Source organism: Pongo pygmaeus, chromosome 1 (genome assembly GCF_028885625.2).
Source record: "Pongo pygmaeus isolate AG05252 chromosome 1, NHGRI_mPonPyg2-v2.0_pri, whole genome shotgun sequence".
Taxonomy (NCBI): domain Eukaryota; kingdom Metazoa; phylum Chordata; class Mammalia; order Primates; family Hominidae; genus Pongo; species Pongo pygmaeus.
Window position 1 is genome coordinate 209,885,703 of NC_072373.2, and position 22,850 is coordinate 209,908,552.

General features: G+C 37.3%; 1 protein-coding gene across 27 annotated transcripts in view; it reads left to right on the forward strand.

Moving 5' to 3' along the window:
* Positions 1 to 22,850, forward strand: part of EIF4G3 (eukaryotic translation initiation factor 4 gamma 3) — a 361,242-nt gene that overhangs the window by 270,593 nt on the left and 67,799 nt on the right. For 16 of the 27 annotated variants that reach the window (XM_054502694.2, XM_054502705.2, XM_054502714.2 and 13 more), the window contains 6 exons: positions 1,341 to 1,587; positions 5,774 to 5,907; positions 7,659 to 7,778; positions 8,569 to 8,679; positions 14,943 to 15,113; positions 21,792 to 21,989. In XM_054502694.2, the coding sequence (XP_054358669.1) occupies positions 1,341 to 1,587; positions 5,774 to 5,907; positions 7,659 to 7,778; positions 8,569 to 8,679; positions 14,943 to 15,113; positions 21,792 to 21,989 (981 nt within the window). The remainder of the gene's footprint in view (positions 1 to 1,340; positions 1,588 to 5,773; positions 5,908 to 7,658; positions 7,779 to 8,568; positions 8,680 to 14,942; positions 15,114 to 21,791; positions 21,990 to 22,850) is intronic. The other 11 variants (XM_054502727.2, XM_063667500.1, XM_054502736.2 and 8 more) reach the window with 1 other exon arrangement.

Below are 22,850 nucleotides of genomic sequence, written 5' to 3' on the forward strand. Positions count from 1 at the left end.
ATGATTCAAATTTGGTAGATCTGGTTTTTTCAATGTTTAAATGATACCTACTTTCTGCCATGCTTTATAAAATAAATTGTTTCCAAACTTATTTTTTTGGAACTTTATGTCTGTCTGTCTTTTGAGGGTTTTTATATACTATCTTTTTCCATGAATTAGTCGGGGGAATAGGGATGGGGGTGGGGTTTGTGCATATTTGCATGAACTTTTTATTTCCATTATTAGAAACAGAGTCTAAAAACCATCTGTTTCTGTTGATAACATTAAAGAATTTATTGGCTTTTCAACCATGATCTGTTATATGGTAAAAGAAAATTTACTAGTATTATATCTGTTTTAATACTATCTAACAAAGAAGTATTTGTCACTCAAAAATTGTTTTAAACATAATTTCATAGATTATTTGGAGTGAACTTTTTTCTACTATATATGACACTACTTTACACTATCCTCTGCTGAACCAGCTCCAGTTTTTGGCTCTTCTCCTTGTGTGAATTTATCAATTAGAACACCTCTGAGTACTTGTTTCAGAGGATTGTTTTCAGAGTGCTTACCCATCGTGAAAAGAGTTCACAGAGAACTTTGCCTCAAGGAGTTTTGAGGATTCATGAGGCCTTTACAGAGCCATTTTTGTTTGATATCTGACGCTAAGATGGTCAAAAATAATCTAGGGAATAACTTCAATTCGTTTTTGCCTTCTGAAAATAGGTGTGATACTCCAGAACCCAGATTTCTCTTTTTTTCTCTCTCTCTCTTTTTTTTTTTTTTTTTGTATACAAGATTTTTCTATATGGTCACAGCCTCAGAGAAGTCTAAGAACGAGTAACAAAATAGATGTTAACTAGCAAGTGGCCTTTTTGTAAAATGAGATATGATCAGTTTTATAGGACTTAGATGCTTTAAGGTATTCTCCAAACTGTCAATTTCACAGCCAGAGGACAGTATAAAAAATACCCTCCAGTGTTTCTTTTTATATTTGTTGAGCTTTAATGGCAAGGGTAGTGTAGTGCTTGTTTTAGATTTCTGACTAGGACTCTTTCATGTTCATAAAGTTCCATGGATTAACAGTTCTTTCCATTCTAACCTTTGGTATATTTGGATATTATTAGTCTCATGTTAAAGCATTTCAGCGGCCATTTGAATTGTCTTCCTTTTCCTAGGTGCTGAAATGAGAAAAGTATTTTTTTAAAACTCAGCATTCTAATACCACATGCTGAACACAGACATTCTTATCTTGAATTACATGTTTTCCTTTGCTTTTTGAAGGGGGTAGATGTAGGTTTTTATGTATATTTACACCCATGGAAAAAATGTAACCTCTTTGTTCATTTATTATTTAGCCTAAAGCTGAAGAGGAGCTTTCCGTTGACAAAGTACTTGAATCTGAACAAGATAAAATGAGCCAGGGGTTTCATCCCGAAAGAGACCCCTCTGACCTAAAAAAAGTGAAAGCCGTGGAAGAAAATGGAGAAGAAGCTGAGCCAGTACGTAATGGTGCTGAGAGTGCTTCTGAGGGTGAAGGAATAGATGCTAATTCAGGCTCCACCGATAGTTCTGGTGATGGGGTTACATTTCCATTTAAACCAGGTAAGTTTATACCTGCCTTCCTATGTACCTCTTTTTCCCTCTACTGCAACCTTAGAGAAATGTTGCCTCTTTTTAGAGAGATACTGGATGGAAGAAAGAGGTTTATCACAATATAATATTTACAGGATGGATCAGCAAGCCTAAGTTAGTGACTAGCAAATCCAGAGAGTTCTGTATTGCTGGAAATGATACCCGACACTGGTATTCCCCTTTTACTGGCATTGGAAGAGCATCTGGCAGAGGGAATCAGACAGGGCCAGGCTAGTGGGTGCAGTTTGATTTTAAAAATTATTGCATTCGTTTTAATTGAAAGGGATATAGAGATATTACCACATTCCTCGAGATGGCGTTAGTCATCTTTCATAAGACTTGAACTCTGTTGACAGAAATCACTCTGTGGAACTGAATTCTGAAACAATGTATTGAGTACCTGCAGTATGGGAGGTTCCCTGTGGTAAATATGTATGATAAACAAGTAAATAAGGAATATATATGATAAACATATGATAAACAAATCTAAACCCTGGAGGATTTTTTTATCTTAAGATACCATCAAATGCATTAAACCTCTGTCGTAATACTATAAACCGTGACTGACATTGAGATATATGGAGAGATTTGGTATGGATCTGTGAGGAAAGATGGTTCCTTTGATAGAAACTTTGGGCTGGGTGCGGTGGCTCATGCCTGTAATCCCAGCACTTAGGGAGGCCGAGGCGGGCGGATCACCTGAGGTTGGGAGTTTGAGACTAGCCTGACCAACATGGAGAAACCCCGTCTCGACTAAAAATACAAAATTAGCTGGGCGTGGTGGCACATGCCTGTAATTTCAGCTACTTGGGAAGCTGAGGCAGGAGAATCGCTTGAACCCGGGAGGTGGAGGTTGCAGTGAGCCAAGATTGTACCATTGCACTCCAGCCTGGGCAACAAGAGCGAAACTCCATCCCAAAAAAAGAAAGAAAGAAAGAAAGTTTGTAGTAGGTGAAAAGTTTTCCTTAGTCTGCCAAATCTAGACTAAGTTTTGCAGGAGGTGGGGTTTGAATGTAAAATACCAGACCCCAAAGGTAATCTAGATCGGTATTTTTCAAACTGTTGGATTTAATACATTTAATAGATTGTGAAATTAATAGGTCACAACCAACATTTTAAAAAAGGATAATATAATAAAAAATGTCAGTCTATTACATGTAAGTAAGAATAAGTATTGTTTTTAGAAACTTTGTAGTTATATATGTGTTTATAATTATCCCGGGTCATGAAGTCATTATATGTCTTACTGTGAGTTGTAGTTAGAGATGTTTGAAAACCAATGACTAGTACTTACCACTTTATTTTATATTATTTTTAAATTTTTTTATTTATTGTTTATTTTTTACAGAGGGAGGGTCTCACTATGTTGCCCAGGCTGCTTTCAAACTCCTGTGCTCAAGCAGTCCTCCTGCCTCGGCCTCCCAAAGTGCTCCCACGCCCAGCCCTTACCACTTTGATATACTGATCTTTCACTACCAGTAAACTCCTGTTAATGGGCTTTATGAAATTGTAAATTTATGCTATTGTAAAACCTTTTTTAAAAAAACCCTAGGACTCAGTGTACTGAATTGCTTTTGTCAGCTTAGGCTTGTATACTGTGTTCAAAAATAAAGAAAAAGATCTAGGCTTGTACCAGGTCACAGAGTACTTGTAGCCATCACCAATGTGTCTTAAGAAAATGGAAACACTATTGCTATTTTTAGACTATGCAAATTATATTTTTATATTAATATTTTATGTTTTAATATTTTGTATATTGCATAATTTATGTTACTTATATTTTATATTATATTTTAATTCTTTTCATCCATCAGTTTTGCAGTATAGGCCCTGACTATTATTGACCAACTACCTTTTGCCCTTGTAATATTTAACAGCAGTAACTGGAAAAAAGACAATAGTCATTGGAAAAAAACAGTTTGAAATTTAGATCCCAATAAGCTGTCTACTTTTTAATAAATATAATAGGGTAATAAGGATATGGTGGAAAACATTTGGAATATTCTCAAAGACCATCAGTGGGTCTATAACCTACACATTAGGAATCTCTAATGTAAGAAGGATCCAATCTGCTATCAGGAAGTAATCTGGAGTCTGATTTTGATGAGTTTTATTAATTAAAATAAGAAAACTGATTTTTTTTTAGATGAAATTACAGGCAGGAGAAAAAACTTAGTAATCTAACTGCTTAGACATTTCATTATCTTAAATAAGTTGTTTCTGTGTTTTGTGTCCTTTTGCTTTATTTTTTCTCTAAAATAACATTTCCGAGTGAACAACCAAAGTATCCTTTTTTATGAAGCCAAGGGTTTTATCAGGTTTCTTATTTCTTAGTTACTTAAGTTATTTAGTTATTTAAGTCTTATTTCTAAGTTATTTATTTAATGAGGATTATTACATGTCCCTGGCCAAAGGTTACTTAGTGTGTATGTGAAGTGATTCCTACTTGCTTTAGATTATTTTACTACTCAAAGGTATTTAGAAGGGATGAAAGAACAAGTGATGGTTTAAAATCTTTACATATTTTCTGACTGTATTTCATTGTTCCCTTCTATTTTTTGTTTGTTCATGAAGAGATAAATACTGGAATGTGGTTTGTACTCTTAGGAAATGTAGGTCATGCATCATTTAATGACGGTAATTTGTTCTGAGAAATGCATCATTAGGCAATTTCTTCCTTGTGCAAACAAAAGAGTATTTACACAAACCTAGATGTTCTAGCCTACTACACACCTAGGCTGTATAGTGTAGCCTACTGCTCTTAGGCTGCAAACCTGTACAGCATGTTGCTATACTGAATAGTAGGCAGTTGTAACATAATGGTAAGTATTTGTGTATCTAAAGATAACTAAACATAGAAAAGGTATAGTAAAAATACTATATAAAAGATTTAAAATGGTACACTGTATAGGGCACTTACCATGAATGGAGACTGCAGGACTTGAAGTTGTTCTAGATGAGTGTTGAGTGAAGGTAAAGGCCTAGGACATTACTGTACACTGGTGTGGATTTTATAAACATTAGGGCACACTACATTTATTTTAAAATGTGTACTTTCTCTAATAATGAATTAATCTTAGCTTACCTTAATCTTTTTACTTGATAAACTTTTTAATTTTTTAACTTTTTGACTTTTATAATAATATTTAGCTTAAAACACACTGTATAGCTATGCAAAAATATTTCTTTTTTATTTTTCTTCTTTTTTTTTTTTGAGATAGAATCTCACTCTGTTACCCAGGCTAGAGTGCAGTGGTGCAGTCATAGCTCACTGCAGCCTCAGCCTCCTGGACTCAAGTGATCTTCCCACCTCAGCCACCTGATAGCTGGGACTACAGTTGCACGTCACCATGCCCAGCTAATTTTTTAAAAATTTTTTTCTAGAGATTAGGTCTTACTACATTGCCCAGGCTGGTCTCAAACTCTTGGCCTCCCAAAGTACTGGGATTATAGATGTGAACCACCATCCCTGGCCTTGTTTCTTTATATCCTTATTCTATATGCTTTTTTCTATTTTTAAAATTATTTATCTTTTTACTTGTTAAGGATTTTTGTTAAAAACTAAGACACAAACACATACATTAGCCTAGGCCTATACACGGTCAAGATCATCAACATTACTCTCTTCTACCTCCAGATCTTGTCTCATTGGGAGGTCTTCCGGGGCAATAATATGCATAGAGCTGTCATCTCCTATTATGACCATGCCTTCCTCTGGAATATTTCCTGAAGGACTTGCCTGAGGCTGTTTTACAGTTAACTTTTTTTAATAAGTAGAAGGAATATACTCTAGTGATTAAAAAGTATAGTATAGTAGATACATAAGCCAGTAACATAGTTATTTCTTATTACTATGAAATATTGTGTGTTATACTTGATTGTATGTGCTATACTTTTAAATGACTGGCAGCACAGTAGGTTTGTTTACACTACCATTAACACATACATGTGAATAATGCATTGTGCTGCCACATTAGGATAGTTACAGTGTCATTAGGCAATAGGAACCTTTCAGCTTCATTATAGCCTTGTGGGCTATAATGTTGTGTATGCAGTTGTATATGCAGTTTGTTATTGATTGAAACATCATTATGCAATGCATGACTGTGTATATAATGCCGTACAAACAGTTGTCTGCCTATATTCCTCTTTCTAGAATCCTGGAAGCCTACTGATACTGAAGGTAAGAAGCAGTATGACAGGGAGTTTCTGCTGGACTTCCAGTTCATGCCTGCCTGTATACAAAAACCAGAGGGCCTGCCTCCTATCAGTGATGTGGTTCTTGACAAGGTAGGCTGCGTACTCAGAGAAAACTAGTTCTTTTTGGTGGGAACTGATTTTAACTGTAAGAGCAAATATGTGAAGTATGAGCAGTTTTTAGTAATTGTTAGACCAAATGATGTAAAAATATCTAATGTTTAAGAATTTGTTTCCCTAAACACTGTTGGATTTTGAGTTTCTCATAGGTTACAGTCATTTTGGGATTTGGCCCATATTGCAGTGGTGTTTTTTTTTAATGTTTATTAATTGATTTATCTGCTTATTATGGCTGTTTTTTGGTGATATAAAAATTTTGTGTTTGTTAGGGGAAACATGGCTAAATTGATACGGAGGTCTTTCCTCATTGTTCTAAAAGTTCATTATGGAATTCTATTGGCATTGAGGACAGGTCAGAAATCTAGGAAGGTATTTAGCAGATCAAACATAAGTGAGAGTCAACATGATTCAAATAATATGTATCTTAAAATTTCCCTAATAGATACCTCCAGTGATTGAATTCTCCAGTCTTGTGCAAATAGGCATCCTTCCTCTTTGCATCTGATCTTTATGGTGCGCACAGCAAATTAGTACAGTCAGTATTTGTTTACTAAATTAAAAGGAGTAAAGTCAGATCTACTAAAGTAATTTTATGTAAATCAAAGATAAATCAGAGCTGATGATTCAGCTTGAAGTATTTTTGTTTTGTAGAGGAACAAAAATGTAAAAGTAGAGATTAACTATCTTATGGAATCATATCTACCTCTTAACCGATTTATGCCTAGTGTTTCATTATTGGAATGCTACGCTTGTGAGAGTTATTTATATCCTACTGCTCAAGGTCATAACCAAGGTCTGATTTTTCACACAAAAAAATTTGCAGCCTCTGGCATAAATGGGTTAGTAAAGATGTCCAGCAGCTGCTTATCCAGAGCTCATTTATATTATTTTACTTTCTTATAGCAACAGGTCTTCTTACTTCTATTGGTGGTATCTAAGTCTTCTCTCCTAATACTTATGTGAGGACAGCTGAATGACTGATTAATGGTGCTAATTTGAGGCTACTTCAGTACCTCAGAAGTCAAATGTTATATCCACCAAATTCAATTATCCTGTTAGAAAATATTCCTGCCTGTCCTGCTGCCTTATCTGTTTATGACTTTGGCCACTAATTAGTTGATTTCTCACTGATCTGCTTAACTTTGTGTTGTCCATAGTCATGTTACATGCTTATTCAAAGTCAGATATCTCACATTGACAAGGCAGACAGTGAAATTTTAAATGAATCATCACCTATGAAACATGTCTCCTCTAAGACTTATGGTCCACTCATAATACGTTCTTTACTAACTATTAAGTCTACAGCATGAAAACTAAAATGAGCAGTAGCAGGATTCCTATAGGCAAGTGCTCTATATCCTGGTGAATATTTTTTTTTAATTCTAAAATTTGACCCTAGTGTAGAGGATCTCAAAATATCTTGTCTTGTGCCATTCAATTGGTCCTCAGTATCTAGTGAGCCAGTCTGCTGATTATATATAGCCCCTACTTGGAAATTTAAGGCCTAAATCATTCCCAGCGTATCAGAAAACCATTGTTTTAGCCTAACGGCTCTAAGAGTAGCCCAGGAGAAACTGCCATGGATGAGATTGGACTTCTGCTGGTTCCAAAGCTGGTGTTTACCGTTTCAGCTGATGTAACTTTTCAGTAAAAATTTTTGTTATCTTTTGTGGCAGGGAATGCTCTGGAACATGTATTAAGCTTTCTTTTGCTTTTTCATGCAGATCAACCAACCCAAATTGCCAATGCGAACTCTGGATCCTCGAATTTTGCCTCGAGGACCAGACTTTACACCAGCCTTTGCTGATTTTGGAAGGCAGACACCTGGTGGAAGAGGCGTACCTGTAAGTGCAAGTTCCCCACAACTCACTTAGTTAGACACTGGCACAGACTCCATGAAATCCTACCTCACGGCAAGACAGCAGCTTTTATTCGTTGATTCTAGTCAAGAAGAAGAAGAAGAGGCAAAGACTATCCTTTCCATACTCATATTAAAGCAGATAAAGAATACACTTGAGTTGTTTTTACTTGGCAGAAGCTAGTCTGCATTAATTTGGTCGTGATTTTTTTTTTTCCTATTTTTTCAATTGAGGTGACCTACAAATAGGTTTAAAAATGGTGCCAACCACGGCCAGGGATGGTGGCTCAGGTCTGTAATGCTAGCACTTTGTGGGGTCAAGGCAGGAGGATCACTTGAGGTCAGGAGTTCAAGACCAGCCTGGCAACAAAGAGAGACCTTGTCTCTACCACAAAAAAAAAAAAAAAAAAAAGAAAAGAAAAACATAGACCAGGCATGCTGGCGCATGCTTATAGTCCTAGTCCCAGCTACTCGGGAGACTGAGGTGAGAGAATTACTTGACCCCAGGAGGTCCAGGCTACAGTGAGCCATGATCATGCCACTGCACTCCAGTCTGGGTGACAAAACAAGAACAGGAGGTCCAGGCTTCATTGAGCCATGATCATGCCACTGCACTCCAATCTGGGCAACAAAGCAAGACCCTGTCTCTGAAAAAATATATATACAGAGCGAGCCAACCTTAATAAGATTCCTGTTTTGTTTTGAGGTGTCCTGATATACTGGAGATCTCTGATGACATTCAGCTAATGATCACGTCTTTGTCTTTGTTTCTACAGATTTGCAAAGTGCAGAGCAGGCATGGATTGCCAATTCTGGAACAGAGCAAAGCCCCAACTTGCCCTCCACTGGTGATGTCACACCCACCCATGAAGAGCCTGCCTCTAGGGGTGCGCTGAACACTTTGTTTTTTGTAATAATAGTCTCTGGTGTTATAATATTTTCTGTTACGCTCTTTTTATTTACTATTGATTGTTAAGTCAAAATTTGAACAAATGACATGTACAAAAGAGTGCAGTATTGGTAAACTGCAGATTGCCATTACACCCCCAGTGGCAGGCTCTTCAGCGGTGGAAGTGGCATCACCAGTGGAGTTATGCTGGGGCACTGCACTGTGCAGGATTCGGCAGGCTCTGCCTACTCCATGCTTTGTAGACTTGCAGAAAGCATGGGGAAAGTTGCCAATGATGTTGAATATCTCTTTTCCTCAAGTTAGAATGGCATAGAGAGCAATAAATCTAACATTTTGGAGGAGCTTGGGGTTTGATGTACATTTGCCGATAACCCTGTTACTTTATTTTATGTAAGGTGACACTTTTTGTTTCCTCATCACCTTTTTATTTCTGAAATGGCAACTTTTGAAACCTGCTTTGAAATAAGACTACATTGTCTGAAAACAAATGTCACTTTGTAGATATTTAAATTACTTGATTATTTTCCTGCAACCAAACAGTGATGGCGTATACTTGAATGCCTACAGTGCGTTGGAGGCTTTGTAAAACTACTGAAAACCACCTGAATTTGAAGCATACTGTTTATTGAGCCATTAATCCATCACCATTTTAGAGACCTGTGTATGGGAGATACTCTGTTTCTCACACATTTATCTATTTTCAGGAAATACTAAATTAAAATTTTTCTAAATCTTGAGTTACGTCACCAGAAAGTCTTAGAAAGCAGCTTTCTAGAAACCATTTTATACCTTTTTTTTTTTTTTTTTGAGACGGAGTCTCGCTCTGTCGCCCAGGCTAGAGTGCAGTGGCGTGATCTCCGCTCACTGCAAGCCCTGTCACCTCCTAGATTCACGCCATTCTCCTGCCTTGGCCTCCTGAGTAGCTGGGACTATAGGCGCCCGCCACCACACCCGGCTAATTTATTTTTTTATTTTTTTATTTTTTTTTATTTTTAGTAGAGACAGGGTTTCACCGTGTTAGCCAGGATGGTCTTGATCTCCTGACCTCGTGATCTGCCCGCCTCGGCCTCCCAAAGTGCTGGGATGACAGGCGTGAGCCACCGTGCCTGGCCCATTTTATACCTTTTTTTTTTAAGTATTATTTCCCTTTTTAATGTTGAAATTTTTATTTGTGTTACTGTTCATTTTGGTTTTGGTTTATATCTTTGTTTTGCCAAATATTTGAAATAATGTTGATGCTGTTTTGAATATTCTGTGGATAATAGCATCTGTGGTTATTATCATATTGCCCAATGTTGTTGATATGTGACTCACAAAATGTATAAATCCTCTTCCAGTGTCGCTTTTCACTAACAGCTTGCTAGTCATTGTTTGCTAATAACTAGTTATAACAAAAAGGAAATACTGTGAGTTTAGAATAAGCACTGTCTCTTTTAAATTATTGAAAATAGAAAATGATTTTTAGAAGTAACTTTATCACAGCGTATACCACTCCTCTGTATACCTACGTATGTGAGATCAATGAGTTATTCTGGTACACTCAAAGTAATGTGACTAGAAGTGAGATGTTATCTAGAATTTGTAGTAGCTCCAAAAAGATCAACTTTAATTATTTAATTTACTTTTATTAAGCAGCTTTGTTCTGTGTCAAGAGCTAGTTTTTAAGAGAAATTTTGATGTCTCAGGGTAATGTTGATATGTTAAGCCTTAACACAAGTTATTCTTCCAGCCTATCTCCTAGATAACAGACATTCTCCACTTAATTTGCCCAGCTTACCTTGGTATATTGATGTAGATACAGATGGGAATGTTATAGGACATAAATATCAACATATAAAGGAACAAAAATGGCCAGGCACAGTGGCTCATGCCTGTAATCCCAGCACTTTGGGAGGCCAAAGCGGGTGGATTGCTACAGTCCCGGAGTTCAAGACCAGCCTGGGCAACATGGTAAAATCCTGTCCCTACAAAAAATACGAAAATTTGCCGGGCATGAGGGCACACACCTGTAGTGCCATCTACTTGAGAGACTGAGGTGGGAGGATTGCCTGAGCCTGGGAAGCAGAGGTTGGAGACAGAGGCTGCAGTGAGCCAAGATCGCACCACTGCACTCCAGCCTGGGCAACAGAGTGAGGCTCTGTCTCAAAAAAACAGGAACAGAAATAATGCTGTTTGGAAAAAAGCAACAGCCCTACTCTTTGCAGTTTCTGATTCCATACTTCAAATAACTTTTTCCAGTTCTCCAAATTATCTTATAATTAATTATCATTTAATGATATTAAAATCTATGAGGTATGCTCCATTATTATCTTCAGTAGCCATGACTTCTAATATAAACTTTTCTGCAGCTCATGCCTGTAATCCCAGCACTTTGGGAGGCTGAGGTGGGCAGATTACATGAGGCCAGGAGTTCGAGCCCAGCCTGGCCAACATGGCGAAACCCTGTGTCTACTAAAAATACGAAAATTAGCCAGGCGTGGTGGTACATGTCTGTAATCCCAGCTACTCAGAAGACTGAGGCACAAGAATCGCTTGAACCCGGGAGGCGGAGGCTGTAGTGAGCCAAGATCACGCCACTGCACTCCAGCCTGGGTGACAAAGCAAGACTCTGTCTAAAAAAAAAAAAAAAAAAAAAAAAAACTTTGCTGCAACAGACTTGCTATAAAATATTTTTAATGTATGCCAATGATTTTAAAATGTGATATGCAGCTACGTAGTTTTCAAACCTAAGTGTCCTTCACTGGATAGTAAAGTGCATATCTGTTGGAAATTACCATGAAATATCATGTCTTTAGTTATTTTTAAAATAAAATTATGGGCCGGGCGCGGTGGTTCACGCCTGTAATCCCAGCACTTTGGGAGGCCGAGGCAGGCAGATCACAAGGCCAGGAGATCAAGACCATCCTGGTTAACACGGTGAAACCCCGTCTCCACTAAAAATACAAAAAATTAGCCAGGTGTGGTGGCGGGCGCCTGTAGTCCCAGCTACTCGGGAGGCTGAGGCAGGAGAATGGCGTAAACCCGGGAGCTTATAGTGAGTCGAGATCATGCCACTGCACTCCATCCTGGGCAACAGAGCAAGACTCCATCTCAAAAAATAAAGAATAAAAATAAATAAAATTACTTATCAGTTGTGTTAGTAGTCTTTTTGCGAACATCACAGAAAGCACTCCAAAAAATATATCTTAAGAGGAGCATTGGACCTAGATAAGTAATTTGCCATTTATACTTAGTTTAAGTAACCTTTGAGATAAACTGATCAATCATAAAAATCCTAGCAGCAAAGAAAATCCTAGGAGTAAAGTCTTTCTTTAAAGGAACACTTGGTTGTCTTCCTTCTTTAAAAATTTAAGTGTATATTGATTCTCTTTTCTTTGGTTATCCAGGTAAGCAGTGGAATTTAAGGTTACAGTCTCCGAATAAGATAGGAATGATGTATATTAAATTGCAAAACAGAGATGGGTATAATTTCGTAATACACTTTTGAAAACTGACAGTGGGTAAAAAATTCATACTTTAATGTCACCTGAAAAAAGAAAATGTCTCGCTAATCAACCCCAGACTTTGACATTTTTAGTTTTGACATTGTGGACCTTGAGCACATTATACCTTAAAGTTCCTTAAAGTACTGTCTTTCAAAGAAAGAAACCAGGTGTCATTTCTTTTTGTGTAGCCCATACCTCTTAGCACAGGATCCTAGATTTTTTGTGTGTTTAGTATATAAATCATTCATCATATGTTGCTGCTTCTGAAGGATACCATAAATTTGATTATCTGTATTAAGATTTTCACACACAAAAAGGGACATGAAATGTTTAAATTTATGTATTACTTTTTTAAAAGTTCTTTTGATCCTTTGGTGTTGATGATAACATAGTTTTTAGGGTCCTTTTACATGGTTTATATCCTATAATCACAATAATGTTTTTAGGTAGGGCTGGCATTGTATATATGAGAAAACTTAACAAAACTAAGAGACTTGCCTACAGTAACTTTGCTCATATATAGCAGATTTGGACTCTAGATTCTGATTCTTTTGTCTCCTAAGTTCACTACACCACAGTTTTCCAGGCATTGCTATTCCAAACAGTGAATTCATTCTCAGAGTGTAAATATGGGCACATTAGAGATTGATTAATTGAACATACTAAGAATTTGTAAGTATAGTAGATCTATTAATACCTAGATAAATATTTGAGAACTGTGTCTTTATCTTAGTTATAACCAGAGATACAATTATAATTTAAAATTTTTTCTTGGGTGCTTTCACGTGGGTTATAATTTTAACTATTTTATTCTGGACTAACAATTTATCAGTTAGCTTTTCAAAGTTTTTTTTCCTTTGAAGCATTATTGTTACTTTCTCACATCTCTCTGTTGCTTATTTGAAACTCACACATATTTGTCTTGGGTCAGGTAAAGAGGTGTGGAATAAATCATATTGCCATTTTCCACATTCAAATCTCAAGGCGTATTTATTCATTGGAGTTTGCAGTAGGTTTTGGTAATGGGCATTTTCTGACTTTGTCTCCTAATGTGCATCTATGGCTCTTAATTGATTTTGACATAATTTCCTTTCATTACATCCAGAATCATTTGTTCTTGACAATGTTTATGTACAAATGCATGGATTAAATTAAATATCTTGTGATATAATTGTTTACCTGAGGTTTAGCCAACTATTTAATAAGTTATTAATCCATATAAGTCAACACTAGAATATAACTTGAATTATAAAAAATCAGGTATTACTTGATTACCACATTTTTCTATCAGAATTGTTTCTTCTGGGCTACTATATTAAAGTTTCAGTTACAATTTATGTTCTTATAGTAGTACTGTCTGGTTTAACAACTGTTCCCTGTTGGTATTTTTCCAATCTGATGATCTTTATTTCCTTTCAGTTATACTATGTGTCTCATACCTCTGGGTTTATCTGACCTGGTTTTTTTTTTTTTTTTTTTTTTTTGATGTTTATCAAATAGTCTAAGATATCATCACTACTGTATCCTTAGCTGGATGCATTTGACAAGATTGGTGTGAAATTTTGCAGAAACCCTAACTTTTGATCCTGATGCATTCTTGATACTACCATTTCTAATTGGGGCAGATGGTGAAGCATAAAGGAATAATTCTGAGAATGATTGATGTGTAAAGGTGTTTGAGCTTATCAGCTTAGGCCCCAGACTGTATTATCTCCTAGAAACTGTCTTTTTATATAATGAATGACATTAAAGTCTATACTTTTTTCTCTGAAGCGTTAAATGAATTCAAAAGGGCAGCATTGGGGCCTTAAGTGAGAAATGATTCTCATCTATGTGTGCTTTGTATGAAGTTTTTATTCTCTCTTGAAATCTAATGGCTAGCCCTTCAGTGCAACTCAGAAAGAAAAAAAAAAATCTGATGGCAATATTTGCTCAGCACTAAAAGAATGATATATCAGAAAAAGTAAAGGTTGTCAACATGCAGCAGGTCTGCTTGAAGGTAGCAGAGCTTAGTATCAACCCAAATATTTAACCTTGAAAAATTATTTCCAAGCATTTAAGATAGTAATTATAAATATTTTGATACACAAAATGCAACTTTTAACTTACTCCGTTATCTCTACTTAGTGTGCTGGCAGTATAACATGGCAACATACATTGGTTTTAACATAAGGGTATAGTGGGAATCCAGCAGGAACAGAGCAGACAAACAAAAGGAAGACTTTTTTTTTCAGGGAATAATTTAGTTTGACTCTCATTGATGATATATAACGGGCTTATTTTAGTATTTCTGGCCCAGCATATCAAGTGGAATCTTTTATGATCTACAGTAAGGCTTAGTGATGATGTTACATTTGCATTTTACCCTGGAATTGTACAAACCCAGTTTTAGCAGATTTGTAACTATGATGATACCTACCTGTGAATTTTTGTAATTATTGAAGTGACCATCCACAGTTATTCAACTAATGAAAAAGCTTAAATTAGGAGTAGTCTTTCTCATTAGAAGTAACGGCTTTGTCAAACATCTGGTTCAAAAAGGCCTCTTGTTCAAAAGTTGTGGTGGAGAACATTACATTGATGGTATTCTGAAGTTATTTTTTTACCCCCAAAAAAGATTACATCCAGTTTGAGTGCCTAGTACCCAATCTTTGCATCTAGCATTGCTTGGCGTAGTCATCAGACTTGACTTGAACAGCACAGCAAAGCCAATAAATTGTAAGTACTCTGAATAGCTGTAATATTCTTGTCCTAGTTGTTGAATGTTGGATCACGAAGATCTCAACCTGGCCAAAGAAGAGAACCCAGAAAGATCATCACAGTTTCTGTGAAAGAAGATGTACACCTGAAAAAGGCAGAAAATGCCTGGAAGCCGAGCCAAAAACGAGACAGCCAAGCTGATGATCCCGAAAACATTAAAACCCAGGTGAGAACAAAAGCATATCCTAACATTCTTTTGAAATTATATTGATTTTGTTTTAACTTATTTTGCTTTGCTAATGTTTCTAGAGATAATCAGTTTAAGACTTTTTATAACATTTTCCTATTAAAAGAATTATTCTAAAAGCCATTATGGATGCCAGGCAACCTACTGTTTTCTCTTGAAATTGCTTTCTGTGTATTTTTTCAGAATAAGTTACCAGGTCTAGAAGGTTCATGTGTCATAGACTTATGTAATTCAGGCTTAAGTTAATATTTGCTTTTCTTTAAAATGCATTTTTAGATTCTCAGTGATTGAGTCTCTTTATCCTATTTATCCTAATTATTACATTGCTTTATGTTCCTTGTCAGGCCTTCATTGCCAATAAGCTAGAATTTAGAAACTCATCTTGTTTTGAAGCCTTTTGGAATAAAATTTAATTCTTTGAATCTTTTTATGCATATCCTGCCCTCAGAACTATGAGGATAAATTGAATGGATTTATTTTATTGACACAAAATTAATTTTTATGTATCAGATTATATAAAGCCTTTATTTATCTTTTGCTTTATACACAATGTCAATTCCTATCCCCAGGTTACCTCTGCGACTTGAGATGTTTTTGCTTCTAGGCACCAAAACTGGAGTCTCTTAAAATTCACACTTGTACCAGAGCCAGGCATCACAGATCATGTACTAACTTTTCAGCATCTGGATTCCTTATATATCTTTTCTCTCACCATGAACAGTTAAGTGTAGCAGTTCACAGTTCCAGCTCTGGAGGCAGAGTCTTGACTCTGTTAGGCAGGTTCTTAATCTCAACTATAAAATGAAGTTACAAATATTGAGTGCCTCATAGGGCCAGTGTTAAGATTAAATGAAATAAATATAAACCATTTGGCATGGTTCCTGGAGTGTGGTTAAGTGCTCAGTATGATGATGTCCCTGAGATCAGAGATGTGCCTTAGATATCTTTTTGATTCAGTACCATCACATAACCTCAGAGAGCAGGGGATCCCCAACCCCTAGTACCAGTCAGTGGCCTGTTGGGAACGGGGCCACACAGCAGGAGGTAAGTGGTGGCAAAAGAGCATTACCACCTGAGCTCCACCTCCTGTCAGATCAGTGGCAGCCCTAGATACTCACAGGAGTGGAACCCTATTGTGAACTGTATATGCAAGCGATCTAGGTTGCACGCTCCTTATGAGAATCTAATACCTGATGATCTGAGGTGGAACAATTTTATCCCAAAAACCACTTTCCTCTTCCCCCCTCAACCCCACCCCCAACCCTGGTCTGTGGAAAAATTATCTTCCACAAAACGAGTTCCTAGTGCCAAAAGGTTGAGGACCACTGTTAGAGAGAGTAAATTCTCAGTAAATAATTGTTCAGTAAATAAGCTAACCCACAGAGTAGTTAATACAAAACAAAGATGAAGATGAAGCAATTCATCAACTAGCCATGCTGTCAAACTGTAATTGGCGGCTTGCTTTTGTTTATCTCTGTAGTGATTATCCCCAAACATTTGCCACAGAGTTCCTAAGGACATCCTTCTTCACATTGCTGAGATCAATTCTCTCCATTTCTCTCCATTTCAACATATCTCAACCTTTTTTGGAAAAAAGAAAAAAAAGCCTTCTTTGTCCCTCTCTCCAATCTCCCTGAGAAATGCTTAATGATAATGGGCCTAAATGGCTTATAAAGATAGTTAAACTTCCTACTGGATCTTCATCATTGACAGTGAAGATGTATTTAAGGCACTTGGATTAATGCCTTACTTTATTAAATTCTTACTGTACCTATAATGAGGAAATAGGTGTTACTCTTTTTTTTCATGAGGAAACTGAAACTTCAAAAGTTGTCAAGCGTCATGAAAGATACTAAATAGTCCAGTTGTTATAACTCGTAATCTGCTTCTGTTTATAACAGAGTCCTCTCCATTATTAAGTCTTATTTCAGAAACAGAATAATTATCTTGATATGAGGCAGCATTAATTAATAGGTTTTCTTTAGTAAGTAGATACAACAAATCCAATGGAGAATTTTTAAAATTCCTTTACAGAGCCAGTACAACCTTCTTTTTTCTTGACACTTTCTTTTAAATATGGACTTGCTTTGTTGCCTTCCCTTACGTTCCTGCTACTATATTAAATCAGCATTGTGAATGACCACTGGTGATGACCTTATTCTCATCTTCTTGAAGCATTTCTAGGATGTCATTGCCTCAGGACATGTCTGGGCTTCTACCCCTAGAATTCCCTGCATTCTCTTTTTTCTTTCTCCTCTATTACAACATTTCTACTGATGCTGCCTGAGTCATCTACCTGAAACACTGATTTTTGTCTTTCCATTTGAGCTTTTTATCCTAGCATTCAATATGTCATTTTCACTCACAGCCAGTGAAAACTGGTCTTCTGATATTTCCAGCTTGTTCTCTCAATTAGCAAGCTAGAAATCCTCATTAACAATTCCTTCCTAAAGTGTTTTCTCCTTCATAGAATATCTACTTTATTTTTTTTCTTCCCTTTAGCTAGCTCTTTCTGTCCTTTATTATCTGGCCCAATTCTCATTTCCTTCTTTTTTTTTTTTCTTTTAAGATGGAGTCTCGCTCTCGCTCTGTCACCCAGCCTGGAGTGCAGTGGTGCGATCTTGGCTCACTGCAGCCTCCGCCACCCAGGTTCAAGTGATTCTTCTGCCTCAACCTCCCAAGTAGTTGGTATTACAGGCGTGTCCACCATGCCTGGCTAACTTTTTATATTTTCAGTAGAGACCAGGTTTCACCGTGTTAGCCAGGATGGTCTCTATCTCCTGAACTCATGATCTGCCCACCTCGGCCTCCCAAAGTGCGGGGATTACAGGCGTGAGCCACGACCCCCGGCCCTCATTTCCTTCTAAAGGCATTCCTCAACTAATCCAGTTCCTCTGACCTCATGTACCTAAACTATTCCCCTTTCTGGTCTCTAATCAACCCTAGTACTTGCTTTATCAGTTCGTTTTTAAATGTGTTGTCCCTGCAACTAGATTTTGATTCTGTGGAAGGCAATAACTGTGTCTTGTGCTTCATTTGTACCTAACACAGAATTTACTGAACATCAACTAGATATTTAGTTATAGTGAAGTGATTTTTTTTTTTTTTGAGACAGGGTTTCACTCTGTCACCAAGGCTAAAGTGCAGTGGCACTGTCACAGCTCACTGTAGCCTTGACCTGCTGGGCTCAAGCGATCCTCCCTTCTCAGCCTCTCAAGTATCTGGGACTACAGGCATGTGCCACCATGCCTGGCTGATTTTTTTGTAGAGACCAGGTCTCATTCTGTTGCCCAGGCTGGTCTTGAACTCCTGGGCTCAAGCAGTCCTCCCGCTTTAGCCTCCCAATTGCTTGGATTCCAGGTATGAACTACCATGCCCAGGCTTTTTTTTTTTGAAAGAGGGTCTTAATCTATTGCCCAAGCTGGAGTGCAGTGGCACAGTGATGGCTCACTGAAGCTTCAGCCTCCTGAGCTCCCACCTCAGCCTTCCAAGTAGCTGGGACTATAGGCATGGACCACCATACCTGGCTAATTTGTTAAATTTTTTGTTTGTTTGTTTTTTGAGATGGAGTCTCGCTGTGTCGCCCAGGCTGGAGTACAGTGACGTGATCTCAGCTCACTGCAACCTCCGCCTCCTGGGTTCAAGCAATTCTCCTGCCTCAGCCGCCTGAGTAGTTGGGACTGCAGGCATGCCCCACCACGCCCGGCTAATTTTTTTGTATTTTTAGTAGAGAGGGGGTTTCACCACGTTGACCAGGCTACTCTGGAACTCCTGGCCTCAAGTGATCTGCCCTCCTTGGCCTCCCAAAGTGCTGGGATTACAGGCGTGAGCCACTGCTCCTGGGCCTAAAAATTTTTTAGAGGCAGTGTTGCCCAAACTCCTGGCCTCCTGCAGTCCTCCTGCCTTGGCCTCCCAAAGTGTTGGGATTATAGGCATGAGCTCCTGTAGCTTATCCAATAAATGATTTTGTGTGTGTGTGTGTGTGTGTGTGTGTGTGTATGTGTGTAATTTTTCTTTTTTTGGAGACAGGGTCTCACTGTTACCCATGCTGGAGTGCAGAGGCATGATCTCAGCTCACTGAAGCCTTGACCTCCCAGGCTCAAGTGATCCTCCTGCCTCAGCCCCACAAGTAGCTAGGACTAAGGTGCTTACTACACACCTAGCTAATTTTTGTATTTTTTGTGGTGATGGGGTTTCGCCATGTTGCCCAGGCTGGTCTCGAAACCCCTGAGCTCAAGCAATCTGCCCTCCTCTGCCTTCCAAAGGGCTGGGATTGTAGGCCTGAGCCACTGCACCCGACCTCATTTCATTCTTTCAACAGTGTCTTTCGCAGAGCAGTTGTTTTTATTTTTATTTTATTTTATTTTATTTTATTTTCATTATTATTATTTTTTGAGACAGGGTCTCACTTTGTTGCCCAGGCTGGAGTGCAGTGGCACAATCACAGCTCACTGTAACCTCAGCCTCCCCTAGCTCAGGCAATCCTCCCTCCTAAACCTCCCAAGTAGCTGGAACTACAGGTGCATGCCACCGTGCTCAGCTAATTTTTGTATTCTTTGTAGGGACAGGGTTTTGCCATGTTGCCCAGGCTGGTCTTGAACTCCTGGGCTCAAACAGTGCACCCACCCCAGCCTCTTAAAGTGCTGGAATTATAGGCATGAGCCACCATACCCAGCCTGTTTTTAATTTTGATAATATTGAATTAATCAACCTTTTCATTCATGATTGTGCTTTTGCTGTCATATCTAAGAAATATTTGCGTAAACCCAAGAAAACAACACTTTTCTACTATGTTGTCTTTTAGAAGTTTATAGTTTTAGGTTTCACATTTAGCTTTGTGACCCAGTTTTTGTTGAGTTTTGTACAAAGTGCAAGATAATAGGTCAGGGTTCTTTTTCTCCCCTTTCTTGTGGATGTCCAGTTGTTCCAGCACCATTTGTTGAAAAGATTATCCTTTCTCCATTGAAATGTTTTGGCATCTTTGTTGAAAATCAGTTCATCATATATGTGTGCATCTATTTCTAGACTCTATATTCTTCCTCTAGCTATGGGTCTGTCCTCTGGCCAACACTACTCTGTCTTTATATAGAAAGTTTCGAAATCTGGTTGTGTGAATTCAGTTCTCCAACTTTTTGTTTTTCTTCAAAATTATTTAGGCTCTTCTAGGGTTTTGTGTGTGTGTGTGTGTCTTTTCATATAAATTGTAGAATCAGCTCCTTGTTTTCTACCCAAAACAAAAAACAAAAGGCCCTATTAGGATTTGGATTATGATATATCTGTAGATCACTTTGGGGAAAACTGACATCTTAACAATAATGAATCTTCTAATACAAGAACATGATATATATCTTCATTTATTTAAGCCCTCTTTGATTTCCTTCATCAGTGATTTATAGTTTTCATATTTTTTTCCATCTTTTTTGTTTTGAGACAGAGTCTCACTGTGTTGCCCAAGCTGCAGTGAAGTGGTGCGATCTCAGCTCACTGCAACCGCCGCCTCCCAGGTTCAAGTGTTTCTTCTGCCTCAGCCTCCCGAGTAGCTGGGATTACAGGCATGCACCACCACACCCAGCTAATTTTTCTATTTTTAGTAGAGATGGGGTTTTGCCATGTTGGCCAGGCTGGTCTCGAACCTCTGGCCTCAAGTGATCCACCCAACCTCAGTCTCCCAAGTTGGGATTAAAGGTGTGAGCCACCACGCCTGACTTTTTGCTAGTTTTTTGGCTAAATATTTTATAGATTTTGGTGCTGCTGTAAATGGTACTTAAAAAAATTAATTTCTGGTTATTTATTGCTAATACATAGAAAAGCAGTTGATGTTTGCATTTTGACATTGTATCCTACAATTGCTAGACTGACTTATTCTAGTCTTTTTGCAGATTCCTTATGATTGTCTATGTAGACAATTATATCTTCTCTGCATAGAGTTTTATTTCTTCCTTTACAATCTACATACCTTTTATTGCTTTTTCTTTGCTTTATTTCTTTGATTAGGACCTCTGGTATGATATTGAACAGGAATGGTGAGAAGAAACATTTTTTGCATTATTCTCAATCTTAGGGGCAAAAATCATTTTGCCTTTCACCATTAAGTGGAGTTGTATATCTCCTTTTACTAGTCTAGGAAGATCTCTTCTATTCCTTTTTTTTTTTTTTTTAGAGTTTTTACAACATTATTTTAAAAGACTCCTGCCTAGTGTTTCATACCATTATTTATATTATACCATAATTTAGACAAATTTCTATTTTTTTTTTTTACATCAGAGTTATTTTCTGTAATGGGTTATGTGGCTAAAGTATTTTTACGTATCTCTAAATATAAATACATTTCTAAAAGTATAATTACTGGTTCAAAGGTTACATACAAACAAAGGTTTGATACACATAGTCAAATTGCCCTTAGAAATATTAACAGATAATGCTCCCACTAGCTAAGTGTGTATATACCTATTTCTAGAATTCTCCTCAGTAGTGAAAAGAAGGTAATTTTTGACTATTTGTTAAAATAGATTAGTTTAATTATTTCTGTGACTAGTTCACAGTCGTTAATAATTTGAGAAGTTGAACTTATATATTATTTTAAAAATTAATCATTACAGAAAGCACCATATTGTCACAGTTACTCTAATGCTCTTTTCTTTTTTGTGGCCCTTCTAGGAGCTTTTTAGAAAAGTTCGAAGTATCTTAAATAAATTGACACCACAGATGTTCAATCAACTGATGAAGCAAGTGTCAGGACTTACTGTTGATACAGAGGAGCGGCTGAAAGGAGTTATTGACCTGGTCTTTGAGAAGGCTATTGATGAACCCAGTTTCTCTGTGGCTTACGCAAACATGTGTCGATGTCTAGTAACGGTAAGAAGAGAGGAAGGAGTAAAACCAGAAATCTTCAAGAGGTATATTCTCCCCTCACTACACATTCTTCCCAGAAGTGTTATTGGGGCAACATAAAGGGGAGAATATATTTTTAGTATTTATTGATATAATATCCTCATTATTAAAGACAATCTTGCTTTATTAAAACGTATACTCCCCTCTGGAGGGGATATGAAGTCTGGACTGAAATGGGCATGAGATGGGCCCATTCAACATAAGAAAGATAGAGTCAGGTTTAAATTAGTAATGTAAAATTATCGTCACGGGCAACAAATTTTTCCCGTGTGTCTCTTATGGAAAGAAAGCAAATGCGTGCTTTCACATTTAATTAAGTTTGAAATTTAAAAACACGTTGATTCTAATTCTAATCTCTGTGAAAATGAAAGGATAGTTGTTCTGTAGTCAAAAAGGTTTCAAAGCTGATAATTTCATGTCATAGAAACTGTTAGGTTTCTCTCTGTTTACATTGTCTGAAGCCATTTAATCTCCACAGCCTGTCAAATCTAGGGCAAGACAGAGAGGGAGACCAAAGAGCTTCTGGTTAGTGTTCATTGTCCTCTATTCCACAGTCATGAACTGCCATGTATCATCTGTTTTCTCTTCCTGTTATTGTTACCGAGGTACTTGTGTCAGAAATGTCTGTCCTTTAACATTTGGATTTTTTCTTAATTATTACAACTCGTTGTCGTGCCTTGCTGCTTAGAAACAAGCTATGAAAATGCAAAATTCTCTCATTCTACCAATATTTTTGACTACCTATGTCAAAGGTAGGTAAGTCTTTCGGGGTTTGGAAAAGTCACATCTTCTGTCTTAAAGGAATTCAAAATCCATTTTGAAAAT